The 18,284-nt window shown below is 36.1% G+C and overlaps 1 protein-coding gene across 8 annotated transcripts in view; it reads right to left on the bottom strand.

The window, feature by feature from the left end:
- Positions 1 to 18,284, bottom strand: part of NAA16 (N-alpha-acetyltransferase 16, NatA auxiliary subunit) — a 63,445-nt gene that overhangs the window by 17,965 nt on the left and 27,196 nt on the right. For 7 of the 8 annotated variants that reach the window (XR_005725703.1, XR_005725704.1, XM_040267157.1 and 4 more), the window contains 2 exons: positions 16,414 to 16,520; positions 1,576 to 1,648 (listed from right to left, as the gene is read on the bottom strand). Coding sequence is in view for 6 of the 8 variants with exons in the window: in XM_040267157.1 (XP_040123091.1) it covers positions 1,576 to 1,648; positions 16,414 to 16,520 (180 nt within the window). In the remaining 2 variants the exon portion in view is untranslated. The remainder of the gene's footprint in view (positions 1 to 1,575; positions 1,649 to 16,413; positions 16,521 to 18,284) is intronic. The other variant, XM_040267163.1, reaches the window with a different exon arrangement.

The raw sequence follows: 18,284 nt of genomic DNA, 5'->3' as shown, positions 1-18,284 counted from the left end.
AAGAATGAACAAGAAACACCTAGCTCTCAAAATGGGTATCAGGAGGGAAGACACACAGGTACAGAATGAGGAAGGAAGAGCAGAAAGGAGAATCTACTCATGTCACCTCAGAAGACAAGAAGGTCTCCTAGACTAGCTGACCAAATCAAACGACAACCCAAACACACAAATTAACATAAATTAAGACACAAATAATAAACATAAGCAAAGAAGCCAAGCATTATCTTGCTCCTCTCATATACACTGTATTTTAGGGAGGGTTAAATATATGAGGAGGAAAAGTTCTTTACAAGAACTCCAGCTAATATTAATAAATGCAGAAGGAATGATGATCAGAATGAAATAAGGGATCAAGGCAATTTTTGCAGTGGCTGCAAAAATCATCAGGTAAGTGACCAATAAGAATCACTGCATGGCCAGATTAGGCTGACAAACATCTAAATTCTGATGAATCTGTGTTTCACAAAAAGACAACCAGAATGTCTTCGGCCTTCAGATGTGCTATAACAGGAAGTTCAAAGTGTCACCTATGAAGTACTCACATGGAACCTGAGTCTAATCAAGCTTATAAACCTAGGGGACTTCCCCAGAGGAACAGGGCTCTGGACTCTGTGCTGCCACTGCAGCGGCAAGGGTTCAGTCCCTGGTCGGGGAACTAAGATCTTGTATGCTGTACAGTACAACATGCAAGAAAGGAAAAAAAAAAAAAAAAGCCTATAAATCTAACTTGAAGTTTGTAAGAAATATGGATGACAGCAAGATGTATTAAACGCTACCATGAGAAAACAGTTGGCAAAATTCAAAGCATGGTGCGTTCCATGAGACAAATGACCTTTCAACAAACAGCCTTTAAAAAGAGGGGAGAAAGGAAGGGCAGGATAGTACCACCCAAGATTAAAAGAGTATCAGAAATATAACAAACAAATGTAAACTGTGGACCTAAGCTGGATCCAGATTCAAAGAAACCAATTACACATTTTTTTAAATAATCAGGAAAATTTGCATGTGGACCAGGTGTTAAGATGTGTGGTATGAGAGTTAATTTTGTGGAAGACACACTAGGGCTCCCCCATGGCTCAGCAGTAAAGAATCCACCTGCAATGCAGGAGACGCGGGTTCGATCCCTGGGTCAGAAGATCCCCTGGAGGAGGGCATGGCAACCCACTCCAGTACTTTTGTCTGCAGAATCTCATGGACAGAGAAGCTTGGCAGGCTACAGTCCGTGGGGTTGCAAAGAGTCGGACACAACTGAGCACACGAACACAAAAGTAGAAAGAACAAAAAAACTAGGAATTCAGGAAAAATACATCTAAACATTAACTACTGGATCTTGGTCAAGCTACTCAACCACTGGATTCTGTTTACTCATATTAAAATGAGGTTAGCTCCCACTTCACAAGATTATGGAAATTTTTAATTACTTTAGGTTGCGAGTGCTCTTCTCATTTCATTCACTAATTTAAAAACTAGTGAACAGCTATCATGTAGCACATAATGAACATAACTTTACTGTAAGTGATTAAAAATGGACTGAAATGAATAATCAAATTTCAACTCAATCTAATTTAAACTTACCATAAGGGCTAAAAAAGTCACACGTTTTAAGAGAGGTTTCATAATTAGTAACAAGCTCCTGGATTATGGAAACCTGTTAAAGAAACATAGTTTTAAAAAAATCTTTTATTAAAGTATTTTATTTATTATGGATTAAATTAGATTTGGAAACAATATACAGTTTATTTCAGAACAATAAATTAACTATAAATTGAGATGCCTGCTTTCCCCACTCCCACCCTCCATGTTGGAAGGAAAATGAGAAAAACACAGAAAATGTACTGCTCTCTTTATTAACAGGAAAACAGAATCTCATTAATTTCTCATCTCAATAGTTTCAAATTATGAAACCAATGGACAAAATGAACACACCTGTATAATTTATTAACAGTTTATCGCTTTTGCTTCCCACTGTCACAGGGTGAAGCTGTAAGCCCTTATATTCTCAGATTTTCTAAAATGCCAATACAAAAAAAGTCTAAACTACACAGTGAGTTGATGGAAGAAGTTAAGGAAACTCGTAATTAAATGTCTAAACTCTGTGTTTTCAGTGATCATTTTAATAAATTGTCATTCCAATGCTATACCTGGGTAGGACTAAAATATCATGAGCTACACTGCAAACATGCTATGCCCAGAAAGCACAAAACAAAACCGACATAAATTAGAGGGGCAGGAAAAAAGCAGCTTCTGGGGACAGGTTGTGATGTTACCTGTTCAGAATGCATCAGAAAATATAGCCATCTTACTTATGAACTTCAGAAAAACAAAGGTCAGAAGTGAAGAAAAACTAAAATTTGTAACAGTATGTGACCAATATAGTATTGTTTTAATACCATCCCACTGACAGCAGTCAAAAAACAAAAGATCAAATTAAAACACTTCTCAGGCCTATATATCTTTCTGGTAAGAATACTGCACTATATGGTGTAATTCTCTCAGATAGAAGGGCAATAAGGAATACATGGGACAACATATTAACAGTGGGGGGAAATATGTAACATAAACAAAAAAAAAAGAAGGAAAGAACTTACACCCATTACTGAAAATATGACCAAGTGGAATATGAATACAGTCTTATAAAAAAAAGTAACAATAATGCTGTATTACTTTAGTAAGATATTTAAAACAAAGGTCATTTTAAAAGAATGTTTATTAACATCTGAATAGACCTATATCTAGTAAGGAGATTATACAAGAAATCAAAACCTACCCACAAAGAACAGCCCCAGACCCTATGGCTTCAGTGGTAAAATCCACTGAACAGTTTAAAAACTAACACCAAATGTTCCCAAAACACTGAAGTGAAGGGAACACTTCCAAAATCATTCCACGAGGCCAGCATCACTCTCATACCAAAATCAGAAAAAACCACCACAAGAAAGCTACTGACCAATACTCATGATGAATACGGATGCAAATCCTCAGCAAAATACTAGCATATAGGCCTCAGCAGCACGCCAAAAGGGTCACACATCAGGACCAGGAGGAGTTTATTCCTGGAATGCAAGGACGGTTTACCTTAAAAACTGATCAGTATAACATGCCATATCAACAAAATGAAGGAAAAAATCCCACGTAATTATCTTACTTGCTGCACAGAAAGTATGTGATGAATTTCACCACTCTCTCATTATAAAAACACTTATCGAACCATGAATAGAAGGAAATTATCTCAATATAATTGATGACAAATATGAAAAACCCACAATGAACATCAGACTCAGTGGGGAAGAGACTGAAAGTATTTCCACTACTAAGATTAACAACAAGGCAAGGATGCCTGCTTTCATCACATCTACTCAACACAGTTCTGCAAGTCCTACTGCTGGAAGGCAAGGAAGAGAAATAAAAGGCATACAAATTGTAAACAAAGAAGAAGTAAAATTTTCTCTGCAGATGTTTCACAAAAAACCAGCAAGACACAGAAAGTCAATACACAAAAATCAGCTGCACTTTTACACATAAAAAATCTGAAAAGGAAATTACTAAATCAACTTCATTCACAATAGCATCAAAAAGAATAAAATGCTTAGAAATAAACTTAACCAAGGAAGTGAAAGGCTAATGAAAACTATAAAACACTGCTGAAAAAAATTCAAGATGACATAAATAAATGGAAACACATCCCATATTCATCAACTGGAAATTTTAATATTATTAAAATATCAATACTACCCAAAGAGACCTATAAACTCAATGCTATCTCCATCAAAATCCCAGTGTTTTTTTTCCAGAAATAGACAAGCCTGTTCTAAAATTAACATTGGGACTCTCAAAGAATCCAAATAGCCAAAACAATCTTTAAAAAGAACAAAACCAAGACGACTCACTTCTGATTTCAAAACATACTACAAAGTTACAGTAATTAAAAAAAAAAATACAGTGTGGTATTAGCATAAAGATGGACATAGGGACTAATGGAATAGAATCTAGAGTCCAGAAACAACGCTCACATTGGTGATTTTTTACAAGAGTGTCAAGACCAATCAATGGAGAAATAAAAGTCTTTTCAACAAATGGATTGGGAAAACTAGATGTGCACATGCAAAAGAAAGAAGGTGACCTTAACCTAATTCCATATACAAAAATTAACCCAAAGGGCCGAAGACCTAAAACAATGAAACTCTTAGAGGAAAACATAGGACAAAAGCTCCAGAGTATCAGGTTTGACAATGATTTCTTGGATATAACACCAAAGGCACAAGAAAAAATTGACAAACTGGACTTCATGAAAAGTGAAAAATGTGTCCAACCAGATGCCATCCACAGAATGGCCACCCCCTGAGAGGGAGAAAATATTTGCAAATCATGTATCTAACAAGAGGTTAGTATCCAAAATACAAAGAGAACTAAAATTCAACAACAAAAACCCCATTCAATGTTTGATAAAATACTTAACAAACATTTGTCCAAAGATATACAAACAGCCAGTAAGCACATGAAAAGATGTGCAACATTACCAGTCATTAAGGAAATACAAGTCAAAACTATGAAGAGATGCCACTTCACACCAGGAGGATGGCTATCTAAAAACAAACAAAAAACAGAAAACAACAACTGTAGACAAGGATGTTAAAAAAAAAAAAAAGGAAACTTTGTGCACTACTGGTGGAAAATGGTACAGCTGCTGTGGAAAGCGGTATGGCAGTGCCTCAAAAAATTAAAAATAAGACTACCAAATAAAAAATTAAAAATAGGACTACTTCTGCTATGGACTTCCCTGGTGGCTCAGATGGTAAAGCGTCTGTCTACAATGCGGGAGACCCGGGTTCGATCCCTGGGTTGGGAAGATCCCCTGGAGAAGGAAATGGCACCCCACTCCAGTACTATTGCCTGGAAAATCCCATGGACAGAGGAGCCTGGTAGGCTACAGTCCATAGGGTCGCAAAGAGTCGGTCACGACTGAGTGACTTCACTCACTCTGCTATAGATCCAAAAAAACTGAAAGCAGATCTCCAAGAAATATTTGTACACCCATGTACACAGCATTGCTCACAACTGTCAAAATGTGGAAGCAACCCAAATGTGAGAGAGACATACGACAGGTATAATTCAGCCATGGAAAGAATTCTGCCGTGTGTTACAACATGGATGAACCTTGAGGACATTATGCAAAAGGAAATAATCTAGTCACAAAGAGACAAATACCATCTGATTCCACTTATATGAGTTACTTAGAGTAGTCAAAACCACAAAGCTGTAAAGTTTAATAGTTGTTGCTAGGGGCTAGAGGAAGTGAAAAATAGAGCTACTGTTTAATAGGTACAGAGTTTTATTAATACTGCCAGAAGATAAAGAGTTATGGGGACGGATGGTGGTCATGGTTACAAAAAAAAGGTGAATGTATTTAATACCGTTAAATCATACACTTAAAAATGGTCAACATGGTAAACCTTATGTTAAGTGTATTTTGCCACATAAGACAACAACAGTGGTTCTAAAAGCTCAATCCTCTGACCATTAATATCATGTTAACATTAGCATGACTTGGTAATCTGTAGGCACACAAATTTCTGAGCAAACCCCACATTTATAGAATCAGAAACTGAGTCCAGCAACATTTTCAGCAAACCCTCTATAAATAATTCAGAACTGATTTTTTTTAAAATGCTGTAATAAGACTATTACTATAAAGCAAAATAAAAAGCAATAGGGATTTTTAAGCCACCAAGACTAATTTCATTCAGAGTATGTGTAACTTAAAAAAAACCCTTCAGGTTCAACTTACGGAAATTCAGCACTCAACTTATGGAAGCAAAAAGTTTTTCATGAACTTACACTACCACCTACTGGCAGTTACTAAAACTGCAGCTAGAGTAGATTTTTAAGTAAGGGTGTACCTTTTTGCATCTCTAGGGTGGAATACATTTTAAAAACTAGTTTTAATAATTTTAAAAAGTACAACAAAATACTGAAGTCACACAGAATACTACTACACTCTTAATAAAGGAGTGCAAATACTACTGAACAAAACAGAATCTCTAGCTTCAGAACTCAAAAACAAGACTTAATTGAGGGAAGAAATCAAGGTAATGGAAAGTTCATATGAAATGTTCTAAATTAAAAACTACAAAGATCGCTGTCCTTCCTGGTTTACCTGGCATATGTATTGAATCTAAAAAATGTGTATTATAGTCACTCACTAAGTAATTAACTAAAAAATTCAAGTTTCCGAATTTATCTATGAAAGTTAGTCTAAGGAGTTTTACTGAGGTATAAAGGATCCATTTAACTTCAAATTTACTTACCATTTACACTGCAATTATACTGTAAAATTATATATTCCATTATATAATTGTATACCATATAACTATAGTCTATTGTACAATATAACTGTATATTCAACTTCTTTCTTCTAAAACCTAATAAGTAATGGCTAGTCTTGAAAATAGTATTTCCACTGGAATTTAAAATCAAGAGGTCCAATCTACTCACATTAGGTATCTAACATCACAATAAAACTTCAAGCCTTAAAATAGTTTAAAATCATACAAAATTTCTATGAACTGAAAATATTTCAAAGTTCAACCACCTTCTCCTGATTTAAATACTTTCTTCTAACAGTTATATTTGACCAGAATTGAAAAAGCTTTGCTTTTGCTAACCAAATCTAACATGGACAAATGTGACTATTGTAGATAATTTCCCTAAATTATTGATTGCCCTTAACCAGCTTTTCTTATATATGAGTTAAAAGAATTCTTTATTAACCTTAAAGCAAAGTCCTACGAAACATATATGACACACAATTTTTCACAATATAAATACAGATCGAGTTTAAAATGTTACTGTAAAACATGAAAGCCACTGAAACTGTCTTTTCAAATTTTTTTAATCCGAATGAGAAAACCAAGCACAACAGTTTATCAACAAGGACCAAAACTGGATTAATTTCTAATAAATATACAACTAACATAAGGGACAATTTTGGTCCCCAAGCAGCTAGCTAAACTGTCCAAGAACTATGACACTAAAATGAAACTAACTTCTTGCAGAGATGACCTGTGAGGGGATGAGGATGGTGAGAGAGCTGAAATCTTCTCTGAACCAGGAACTTTACAAACCTTATCATTTAATTAAAACACACATCAACTCTTTCAGTATTAATTGCTCCAAGTTTATAATCCAGAAACAGATTCCGGTAGCTGCTCACGCAAATATGTGATGCAGTCAGGATTCCAAATCAGGCTTGATTCCATAGCAATGCTCTTTTCCCTATACCAATATTTCCCAAAGGATGACCACGCAGCTAATTCACCAACTGAAACTTTTAAAGTAGATTTTAATATTAGATTTTTACTTTATGAATATAAAAATTGTATTAAGCCAAATCTAGCTTTTATGAAAGACAAAAAATAATCAAATCTGGGGAAAAATAATAAATAACACTGTAGTTGTTACATAGATTCGGCAAAAATTGTGAAAGGGATTAATAAATAAGTTGATATGACGCTATACTAAGACACTTTCCTAGGTAGGAAAAGTACTTGCTTTTATTTTCCTCTCCCAAAATTTAACTGTTTTTAAGCAAGAAATGAATTCATGAATGTCATTACAATTAACGCTTGATCAGCATATCTGAAAAATACTAACTCTGACACTGTTACCACTGCAAATAATGCCTTTTGGAATTTTTAACGACAGAATTTTTTTTCCTTTAGTGAGAAATCCAGGATTCTAAGAAATATTCTTTTTTTTTTTTTCCTTTTTTCAGAGAGACTGTATTTGCAACAATAAATGCAACAGGGGGAAAGGGCTATTTTAGTGTTGTGAGCTGGCTGTTGCCACAGAAAGAACCAGTGACCCAAAGATCTGCAGAGTTAGACAAAAGGGCTTTTATAAGCGGAGTAGACAGAGCTAGGAAGAGCCTGGTGTGGGGAAGCAGGATAAGAGGACAGCAAATAGGACAGTGTTTTATTCTGACACCAGCCTCTTCTCCAGTAGAGACCCAGGAATAGGGGCTGTCTGCTGTCTCAGGCTGAGAGCAGGCTCAAGCTCAGGGACCTCCTCCTGGCCATGAGCCTTTACAGAGTCACCCCCTATGCCAGAGCAACTCCCCTCTTTCTGTTTTTCTTCTCTTCTTCCTCCTCAGTCTGCAGAATCTAAGAAATATTCTTAATGTAGTTCTTCAATTATTTGGAGCATCTAAGAAAGAATCCCTTATACTGTCCTTAAATACAAATCAAACTGTTGCTTTCCTTGGTAATTACTCCCATAGATAGTTTTCTGAAATACCAAATTTTCTAGAAGTATATAGGAAATGAAGCATTTTTTAGAATCATTCTGCTTGACCATTAACTGTTATCATTTTTATAATGATGACAGAACTAATTATTTTTATAATGCTGCTCAGCTTCATTTTCTCCCCTAACTTACCTTCACAATTAAAGTTAGCTAGTAAATAGATACAAAATTCAATTTTACACCCACCTGAGTTAATTCAAAAGAAACAAAGATACCTTAGAGACAATATATTCCAGGATGAACATCTAATTTACCCCCACCTCCAGCAACAAATTATAGGTGTTTCCCAGTAACCAGAGCCAAACAATTCAGTACTTTCCATAGACATATGTCAACAATGTTCATGACGATTCTCTTTCTTCACTGAACAGGCCAAGTGTTCTGTTACTCTTTGGGCCTACTGTCATCGGTTTCTAAAGGTCACAAATACCTCAACAGGTCCTTCAACTGAATGAGGATCTTGACATATTTTCACAGTTATGGGCAGATTTAACACAAGAAAGAAAGGCTGTCTTGGAAGCAGCCTACCTTCCCTTCCTGTGTATGGACAGCCAGACATTTTCTGTTGAGACAGCTATGCTTCACCAGTCTATCTCACCAAGCACTCAGATTCCATGTTCACTCGTGTTCAGCGCACCTATGCACCGATGTCCAGCTTCAATGGAATCAAATGTACCTGTAACAACCCACGCAAACCGTGATGACTCACTGTGTTCACTCAAGAGTCTGACACAGTGAACAGCTACAGAAGGAAACTGCCAAGTACTTTCCACTACAGGTGAAAATGGAAGTCCGGAATTAATTTCCACCTCTTACCAGGGTCATTTTGGTTTCTTTTAAACGCCCCCCCCAAATATTTTTAAAGTATATGCTGTAACCTTGAATTTATCCTTCAACTAAAAATAAGTTAATTTTTTAAAAAGCAATTGCAAAAAGATGAGCAAATTAAATGTAAAACCAGCAGAAGTAAGGAAATAAAGATCAGATTTGAAGACTAGTGAAATAGAAAACGGTGGGGGGGGGCGGGGGAAAGGGGGTGTGTGTCAGCAAAATTGAAAACTTGGCCTTCAGAAAAGACTGACAAAACTGGCCAGCCTTTAGTTACACTGACCAAGAAAACAGGATTCAAGTTATTAAAACTAGAAATCAAAGAAAAGACACTACTTATTACTGACTTCACAGAAGTAAAATGATTATAAAGAAATAGGATGAACAATTATATGCCAATATTGGATCATTTAAATGGACAAACTTCTAGAAAAACTAATCTCAGAAGCCAAATAAGAAGAAATAGAAATGAATCAATAATAAACAAACAGTTGAAACAAGTAATCAAAAACAACCCACAAAGAAAAGTGTAGCCCCAGACAGCTTCACTGGTAAATTTTACCCAATATTTAACACCAATACCAATCTTCACAAATTTCTCAAAGAAAGAAAGAAGGAGAGAAAATTTCCCAAGTTACTATAAAGTCATTATTACCCTGATATATCAAAGCCATACAAAGACATTACAAGAAAACTACACAGTGTTTGTTAGAAATTCTGACACAAAAATCCTCTATAAAACTCTAGCAAATTGAACCAGAAGTCAAGTCACTCAGTCATCTCCAACTCTTTGTAACCCCATGGACTGTAGCCCCCCAGACTCCTCCGTCCATGGGATTTTCTAGGCAAGAGTGCTGGAGTGGGTTGCCATTTCCTTCTCCAGGGATCTTCCTGACCCAGGAAATCGAACTCGGGTCTCCTGCATTGCGGGCAGACTCTTTACCATCTGAGCCACCAGGGAATCCCAAATGCAGGAGACCCCGGTTTGATTCCTGGGTCTGAACAATCCGCTGGAGAAGGGATAGGCTACCCACTCCAGTATTCCTGAGCTCCCCTTGTGGCTCAGCTAGTAAAGAATCCACCTGCAATGCGGGAGACCAGAGTTCGATACCTGGGTTGGGAAGATCCCCTGGAGAAGGGAAAGGCTACCCACTCCAGTATTCCAGCCTGGAGAATTCCACAGATTCCATACAGTCACAAAGAGTTGGACACGACTGAGCAACTTTCACTTTTAAATTGAACCTAGCAACACATAAAAAGAATTACACATCATGACCAAGTGGGTTTTATCCCACTAATGCCAAGTTATTTAACACCTGAAAATCAATTACTGTATGACATAATTATCAATAGAATAAAAAATAAACACATGATCATCTCAATAAACAGAGAGAAAGAATTTGATAAAACTCAACACCCTTTCAAACAAAAATGTTCAACAAACCCAAAGTAGGAAGGAACTTCCTCAACATCATAAATGGCATATACAAACATATCCATAGTTTAAACAATATTTAATGGAGAAAAACTAGACTCATTCCCGTTGAGACCAAGAACAAGACAAAATCGTCAATTCTTATCATTTCTATTCAACATATATTGGGGGTTCTAGACAGGACAAGTAGTCCAAAAAGGGATACTAATTGTAAACAAAGAAATAAAACTTTCTATTTGCACATGACAGGAATTCATTACACCAACTGTAACAACTAGTAAACAGATTTATCAAGGCTGCAGAATATAACAACAATATAAAAAAATCTACTTACTAGCAAGGAAAAAAAAACCCTGAAAAATTAAATTAAGAAAAGAATCTCAATCCAAAGAATACAAGAACACTAATCCAAAGAGACAGAAGCACCCCTGTGTTCACTGCAGGATTATTTACAATAACCAATATATGGAAACACCTTAGATGTCCATCAATGGATAAATGGATAAAGATGTGTGTAATACATGGACTATTACTCTCCTCAGCCATAAACAAGAATGGCATCTTACCATCTGCCACAACATGGAGGGGCCTCGACAGTGTTAGGCTAAGTGAAATAAGTCAGAGAGAGACGAATGTCACGATTTCACGCACACACAGACTCTTAAAAAATAAATAAATAAAGCAAAAACTGACAGATACAGAGAACAGACTAGTGAGGGAAAGGGAGGTGGAGGTGAGTGTGAAATGGGTGAAGGGGCTCGACTGTATGGTGACAGATGGTAACCAGGCTTGTAGTGGTGAACAAATTACAATGTACACAGATGTCAAATTATAACTGGCTCTATGTAAGTTTCAACACGTGCACCTGAAACTTATAAAGAGAAAATAATTCTATCTAGCATAGCATAAAGAAGTAACATACTTAGGAATGAATTTAACGAAAGATGTGTAAGAGGAATACTGAAAACTACAAGACTGTTCAAAGTAAGCAAGGACGCTCTAAATAAATGGAAAGACTACCAATGTTCATAGACTGAAACACTGGTTAAGATGAAAACGGGAATTCTCATAATGGAAATTCCCAAAGTGATCTACAGATTCAAAGCAATCCCTATAAAATCCCAGCTGGCCTCTTTGTAGAAGCTGAAAAACTGATCCTCAAATTCAACTGAAAATAAATCTTTAATGGCCAAAAGATTAAAAAAAAAGAACAAACAAGGAATATTCACACTTCCTAATTTAAAAAACTACCCGAAAGCTACAGTAAACAAGAAAGTGTGATGTAGCCTAAGGGTGGACAAACAGAGGGCCCAGAAATGAGCCCTCACATCCATGGTCTATTTATTTTCAGCAAGGCTATCTAGCCTTTCAAGGGAAAAAAAAAAAAAAGTAAATGGTGGTAGGAAACTGGAGAGACAAAGCAAAAGAATGAGGCTGGACTCCCAGCTCACATCAGATACAAAAATGAACACAGAATGAGTCAGACTTTAACATAAGAACCAAAGGTACAAACTCAGGAGTAAACATGTATGTCTTCACGACCCCCAATTTGGACATGGTTTCTTAATATACAACACAAAAGCACAGGCAACACAAGGGAAAAGAGAAAATGGGGTTTATCAAGACACTTTCAAGAAAGGAAAAAGATAATCCATAGAAGAGTAGAAAATATTTTCAAATGTTTATATTTATTATTTCAAATATCATATGTCAGATAAGCAACCTGTTACTAGGATATATTTAAAAACTTAAAATAATAATAAAAAAATAACCCAATTAAAAACTGGGCAAAGAACCTGAACTGACATTTCTCCAAGGAAGATATACAAATGGCCAACAAGCACTTGAAAAAATACTTAAAATCATCAGTCATCAGCGAAATGCAAACCAAAACCACAAGGAGATACCACTTCACGCCCACTAGGATGTAGGTTACAATCAAATATCATACAATAACAAGTGGATTGTTGGTGAGGATGTGTAGAAATCAGAATCCTAATAAACTGCTTATGAGAATGTAAAATGGTAGCAGCATACTGGCAAAGAGCCTGACAGTTTTTTAAAAGTTTAAATATGGAGTTAGCATTTGACCTAGCAATTCCACTCCTGGAGTATATACACCCAGAGAAATGAAAATGTGTACATGCAAAAAACTTTACACAAATGTTCACAGCAATATGGGTACTAATCAAAAGATACAAACAACCAAAATGTCCATCAACTGATACATAAAATGCCCAACAGCCATACAATGGGACATTATTTAGACATAAGAGGAGAAGTGCTCATGTTAGCACATGGATGAAAGTATTTATGCCAAGTATAAGACATTATAGAGAGAAAAAACCACCTATGGTTTGATTCTGTTTGTATGAAATATTCAGCATAGGCAAACCCATGAACAGAAAGTAAACCAGTGGTTGCCTGACTGGGAGACGGCTGGTGGGCAAATATGAACGGGAGGTTTCTAAGATTATCATGGTGATGGTTAGAACACTCTGAATATACTAAAAATCAGTGAGTCTGTAAGCTTCAAATACGTCAATTTTATGGTATGAGAACTGTATCTCAATAAAGCTATTAACAGGGGGGTAAGCTACTGACATCCGAGAGGCAGAGGCCAAGGACACTGTTGCTGCAGCTGCTAAGTCGCTTCAGTCGTGTCCGACTCTTAGCGACCTCATGGGCTGCAGCCCACCAGGTTCCTCCATCCATAGGCTTTTCCAGGCAAGAGTACTGGAGTGGGGTGCCATCGCCTTCTCCAAGGACACTGCTAAATACCCTATAATACACAGGACAGCCCCTAATAACAAAGGGTTATCTAGCTCAATTGCTGATAATGCAGTTCTTTCCTATAAGAGGCTGTCCTCTGAACTGCAGAAGTATCAAGCAGCACACCGCCACCACAGTGACAACCAAGTCTCCAGACACCGCAAAATGTCCCCTGGTGGCCTAATTCCCTCCCCTGTCCCACCTTGTGAAGTGGTGCTCGAGACGAAGAGGACTTTCCAAACTGTTTTTAAAGCAACAGATGAAATTCTACAATAGAAATACAGATCAACAAATCTGGTTACATTTTGGCTTCTTTATATTTAAAAGGAAAAAATCTCCCAAGAAAAGCAAACACAAGAAAATATTTAACTCTGCCTAATGCTGGTAAGGAAATAGTGAACCTTTCACACACCTTTGCTACTGGCAATACAAACTGATGTTTACAGCCTTATAGAAATCAATATATCAGTGTTTACCAAAAATAACAGAATATTCATACCTTTTACCCATTAACTTACTCTGAGAATTTACGGGGGGGAAAAATCCTAAGTAAAAACTATGTGTATAAAGACATTTTTTTAAACAGCCAAGTTCAATAACTAGAGGTATGATTTTGATTAAAGACTATGCTGTTATGAAAAAGAAGATATCAAAGACTACACAATAAGGCATGAAGTGCCTGTGAAATTGCTAGGTGGAAAAACAAAATTTTTATGGTCAAAATTACTAGAGCTACATATATACATCACAAATAAATTCACAGGGAAAAAAATTTGGAAAGGAATTACATGAAAATTGCTCTTAAATTGTGCATTCACAGTTTAAAATGCTGGAGACATTTTTAAAACACTTTTCTACAACTGTATTATATCCTAAGCTAACTTCAAAGGCTAATCTTTTATTTCCATGGTACCTGTCGTGGATTTTTTTTTAGTCTTGGAATTTTACAAATTAAAACTGTAATTGTTCATCATCCTTAACCTCTTTGAAATTCTTCAAGAGTTAAAAGTGCATCCCTGGAGGGGCTTCCCTGGTGGCTCAGAGGTAAAGAATCCACCTGCCAATGCAGGGGACACAGATTTGATCCCTGATCTGGGAAGATCCCACATGCCTGGGAGCAACTAAGCCCAGAGCCACGGCTATTGAGCCTGTGCCTGGGAACCACAACCATCAAGCCCGAGCACCAGGGCCTGGGCTCCGCAACAAAAGAAGGCACAACAACGAAGAGTACGAGCACTGCAAGGGAAGAGTGGCCCCTGACCCCTACAATGAGAGAAAAGCCCATGCGGCAAGAAGACTCAGCACAGTCAAAAATAAATAATTTTATAAAAAGTTCATTAAATTAAAAAAATGCAGCCCTTGCTAAAAATCAGGACTCACTGCTGATTAGAAATATGCAAATTTTAAAAATGCCCTTTTGAGTAATCACAAATATACGCAGTCAAAATGATTTGAGAAGGATTTCCCATACTTGTACACTTTTTAAAAAATATACTAAGTTCTGACAACTTAAATTTCTGCATTGTAATTCAAACATCAAAAACATATGGTAAACATTCCTGCTGTGTGCTTAAAAATTAACACTAAAGATATGTCACAGGTTCCTATTATAGGTCAACGCATCCTCAATGCCTTCTTTAAAAATGCACTTTCTAAGATTTATAAAATATCAACAAATGCTTAACACCTTTATGATGGTAATTTTGGATCAGTACTGAAGGGATTTTTTAAGTCTATGCCTCTTATGAAAACTGAGAAAGCCAGGGAAAGCTCACTGACAGCTTTAAGAGGAACAGATTCTGAAAGGACTGATGTATTCAGTACTTGCTCTAAGATGGTTACATACATGCTCTTTATTATTAACACTGCCGACATTTCACCTCTTCTTTCTTCTTTGTCAACCTTGCCCAAATGAGTAAAAGAAGCACTTCGGCAAATGCTAATTTAAATAACCTACAGAAACCACTGTTAGGCACTGCTCCATGTTTTCATACAAATCAATCACTCAAAAAAATAAGATAGCAGGACAAAAATCGACAGCAGTACTATGGCAATCAAATAAAGTATACTACAGACATTAAAAGAACTACAAGGTTTTCTGGTGTTTGTTTTTTTTTTAATGCAAATGACACTTCCTTACTGATCAGGCACTACAGGTATCTTTCTAGAAGTGGGGATGTGACCAGCTGACAAGGAGACTGGGTGCCCAGAGGCAGGAAGAGGGTACAGAAGTTCTGCGAGCCAGCCTCAGCCACTCCCCTCTAGGTATTATGAGTCGGCCCTTTTAGTTTATGAACCTGCTGCCAAAGGAAGAAAGGGTCAATTGGCATACCTACCACTAACCTTTTTGAATAACTTATTATTCATAATTATGCTAATTTACAAATAATTATGGGTCAAAGCTAAATAAAGTGATGAAGTTCAACTAAAAATATTTTAGCGCTTCTAATAAAAGTCTCTTCCTTTTCAAAAACTGTTTACACAAGATTTTTAGATCTTAATAAGAAGCAACAATTGGAAATAGAAGTATAACTTGTTTTCTATTAACTTTTAATTTTCTAATTAACTAATATAAAACCACATCTATTTCCTAATTTTAAAAAGCAGAAGGATGACTCTTCATGGGAAAACCAGCTAAACCTATCTTTTATTAAAATGTAGCCTGTTAGTTAAAATAGTGCCTACATTTTATTGTTCCACTAACAATTACCCATGCTCTAACTTTAAAAGCAAGCATAACGAATTTAAAAATCCACAACCACACTATAAAGTAATAGATAACTAATCGTGAAATAGTTAAATATAGACCTCTGGTGACAATATGTCAAATTTATTAGTAAAATTCCACTAGAAAAGTATACCCATTAAAAACAATAACCTTTTAGTGTTCTTATAAGCCCCTTAGTAATTTCAGACTGACATTTTCTTTGACACTACTTATAGTACATGCATATAATTTCAGTGCATCTATTATTAAGCTAAGGTGCACACCATTACTTGAATAGAGAAAATGTCTTTCTATAATAATAAAGTGAGTAAAAAGACTACAGCAAAACTGAATAAAAACCAAATTTTACCTTTTCTGTATTGTAATACAGAGATTTCAAAGTAGTAAACAAGGGCGGGCAGCCTTTACTGAAGTTAACCCTCAGGAACTTATCCATTAGTTCTCTAAATTTCTCACCTAGAAATAAAAGTGTACTTTGTTAAACTTCAATTGATGGAAACAGCTCTCAAAGTTATTTTATAAATAAAAATAAAACTTCTTCAGCAACAACAATTCCCCTACTATGTTTAACCCCAAAAAGTTAGCATTACTTATTTGTTACTGCCAAAGAGTGTAACACCAAATATCTCAGTCACCACGTTTATTTCCCCTAGATATAGGTTCAAAATATCTTCAAGTAACACTTCAAAAGACCGGCAAGCAAAATGACTAAGCAGCTTTGAGGAAGAGTAACCTACTATCCCGTCTGCCTTTCCTAATCTCACTGACCAGCACAGGCTCAACCCTACTATCTGGCATCTCCGAAGGCACTCTGCAAACTTTAGAAAAGGGTTCTACTGTGATCAGCACCGTATGCAAGTGGCAGTCAAAATACCTTCTTAAATGCTAACATATTTACAAATGTCTTGCAGATCAACTAGTGATTTACTCCATCATTCGTCCCACAATCATCTATCAAGCACCTACTAGGTGCCAGGCACTGTTTCAAGTATCCAAGATATAGTTGTGATTAAAACAAAAAAATTTTTTTTAATTCTGCCCTCACAGAACTTATTAACATTCTACTGGGCGAGATGGACAATAAGTAAAATAACAAACATGAAATATCGGCGTCCTGGGGCATGCTAACATTAGAATTAAATACCCCATTTGTAACTAAGTAAATACATCGCCCATTATTGCTAAACCCTTACCAAAAAGTTTCAGTATCACTTTTTAAAAGCAGAAAAAACTGAAAAACAAAATTAATTTTAAATATGAAGGCTCTAACTTTTTGACAGTAAGTGTTAACAATGTAAGAGCATGGATCTGGCCATGCAAAAGAAAAAAAATATAGGTCATGAATGGTTTAAGCTAATGTAAGACTACTGAAATGAACTTTCCTAATGTTTCTTTATGAAATCATGGGACATTCTACCAAAACACTCAACAACCCAAGTGGTTTTTATCTGCTGTGACTGACACTGTTGAACAAAACGTGCATACTCAACATATTACAGATGTCATAAAAATTAGGAGAAATTCAAATTTTATTGGATTAAAAATTTATCTAACATAAAAACAGGTTCAAGATTTGTTACTTATAAAGGCTGTCGTCAGATGATCTCTAATCTTTGTAACAAAGGAAGTGCTGGAAAGAGTTTATCTCTGAAACTATTTTTGATTTTCAAGGTAGTAATGATATATATTTAACCCAGAGTAAAATTTTGTGCAATCTTCATAACTCTGTGCAGTCTTGATAACCTTAAAATGCTGGGCTGGATGAAGCAAAAGCTGGAATCAAGACTGCCGGGAGAAATATCAATAACCTCAGATATGCAGATGATACCACCCTTATGGCAAAAAGTGAAGAAGAACTAAAGAGCCTCTTGATGAAAGTGAAAGAGGAGAGTGAAAAAGCTAGCTTAAAACTCAATATTCAGAATGAATATCATGGCATCCAATCCCATCACTTGATGGCAAATAGATGGGAAAACAGTGACAGCCTTTATTTTTTGGGCTCCAAAATCACTGCAGATGGTGACTGCAGCCATGACGCTTGCTCCTTGGAAGAAAAGCTATGACCAACCTAGACAGCATATTAAAAAGCAGAGATATTACTTTGCCAACAAAAACTATGGTTTTTCCAGTAGTTATGTATGGATGTGAGAGCTGGACTATAAAGAAATCTGAGCACTGAAGAATTGGTGCTTTCGAACTGTGGTGCTGGAGAAGACTTGT

This window comes from Oryx dammah, unplaced genomic scaffold (assembly GCF_014754425.2).
Source record: "Oryx dammah isolate SB20612 unplaced genomic scaffold, SCBI_Odam_1.1 HiC_scaffold_24, whole genome shotgun sequence".
Taxonomy (NCBI): domain Eukaryota; kingdom Metazoa; phylum Chordata; class Mammalia; order Artiodactyla; family Bovidae; genus Oryx; species Oryx dammah.
This window is presented reverse-complemented; position numbering and strand designations above follow the sequence as displayed.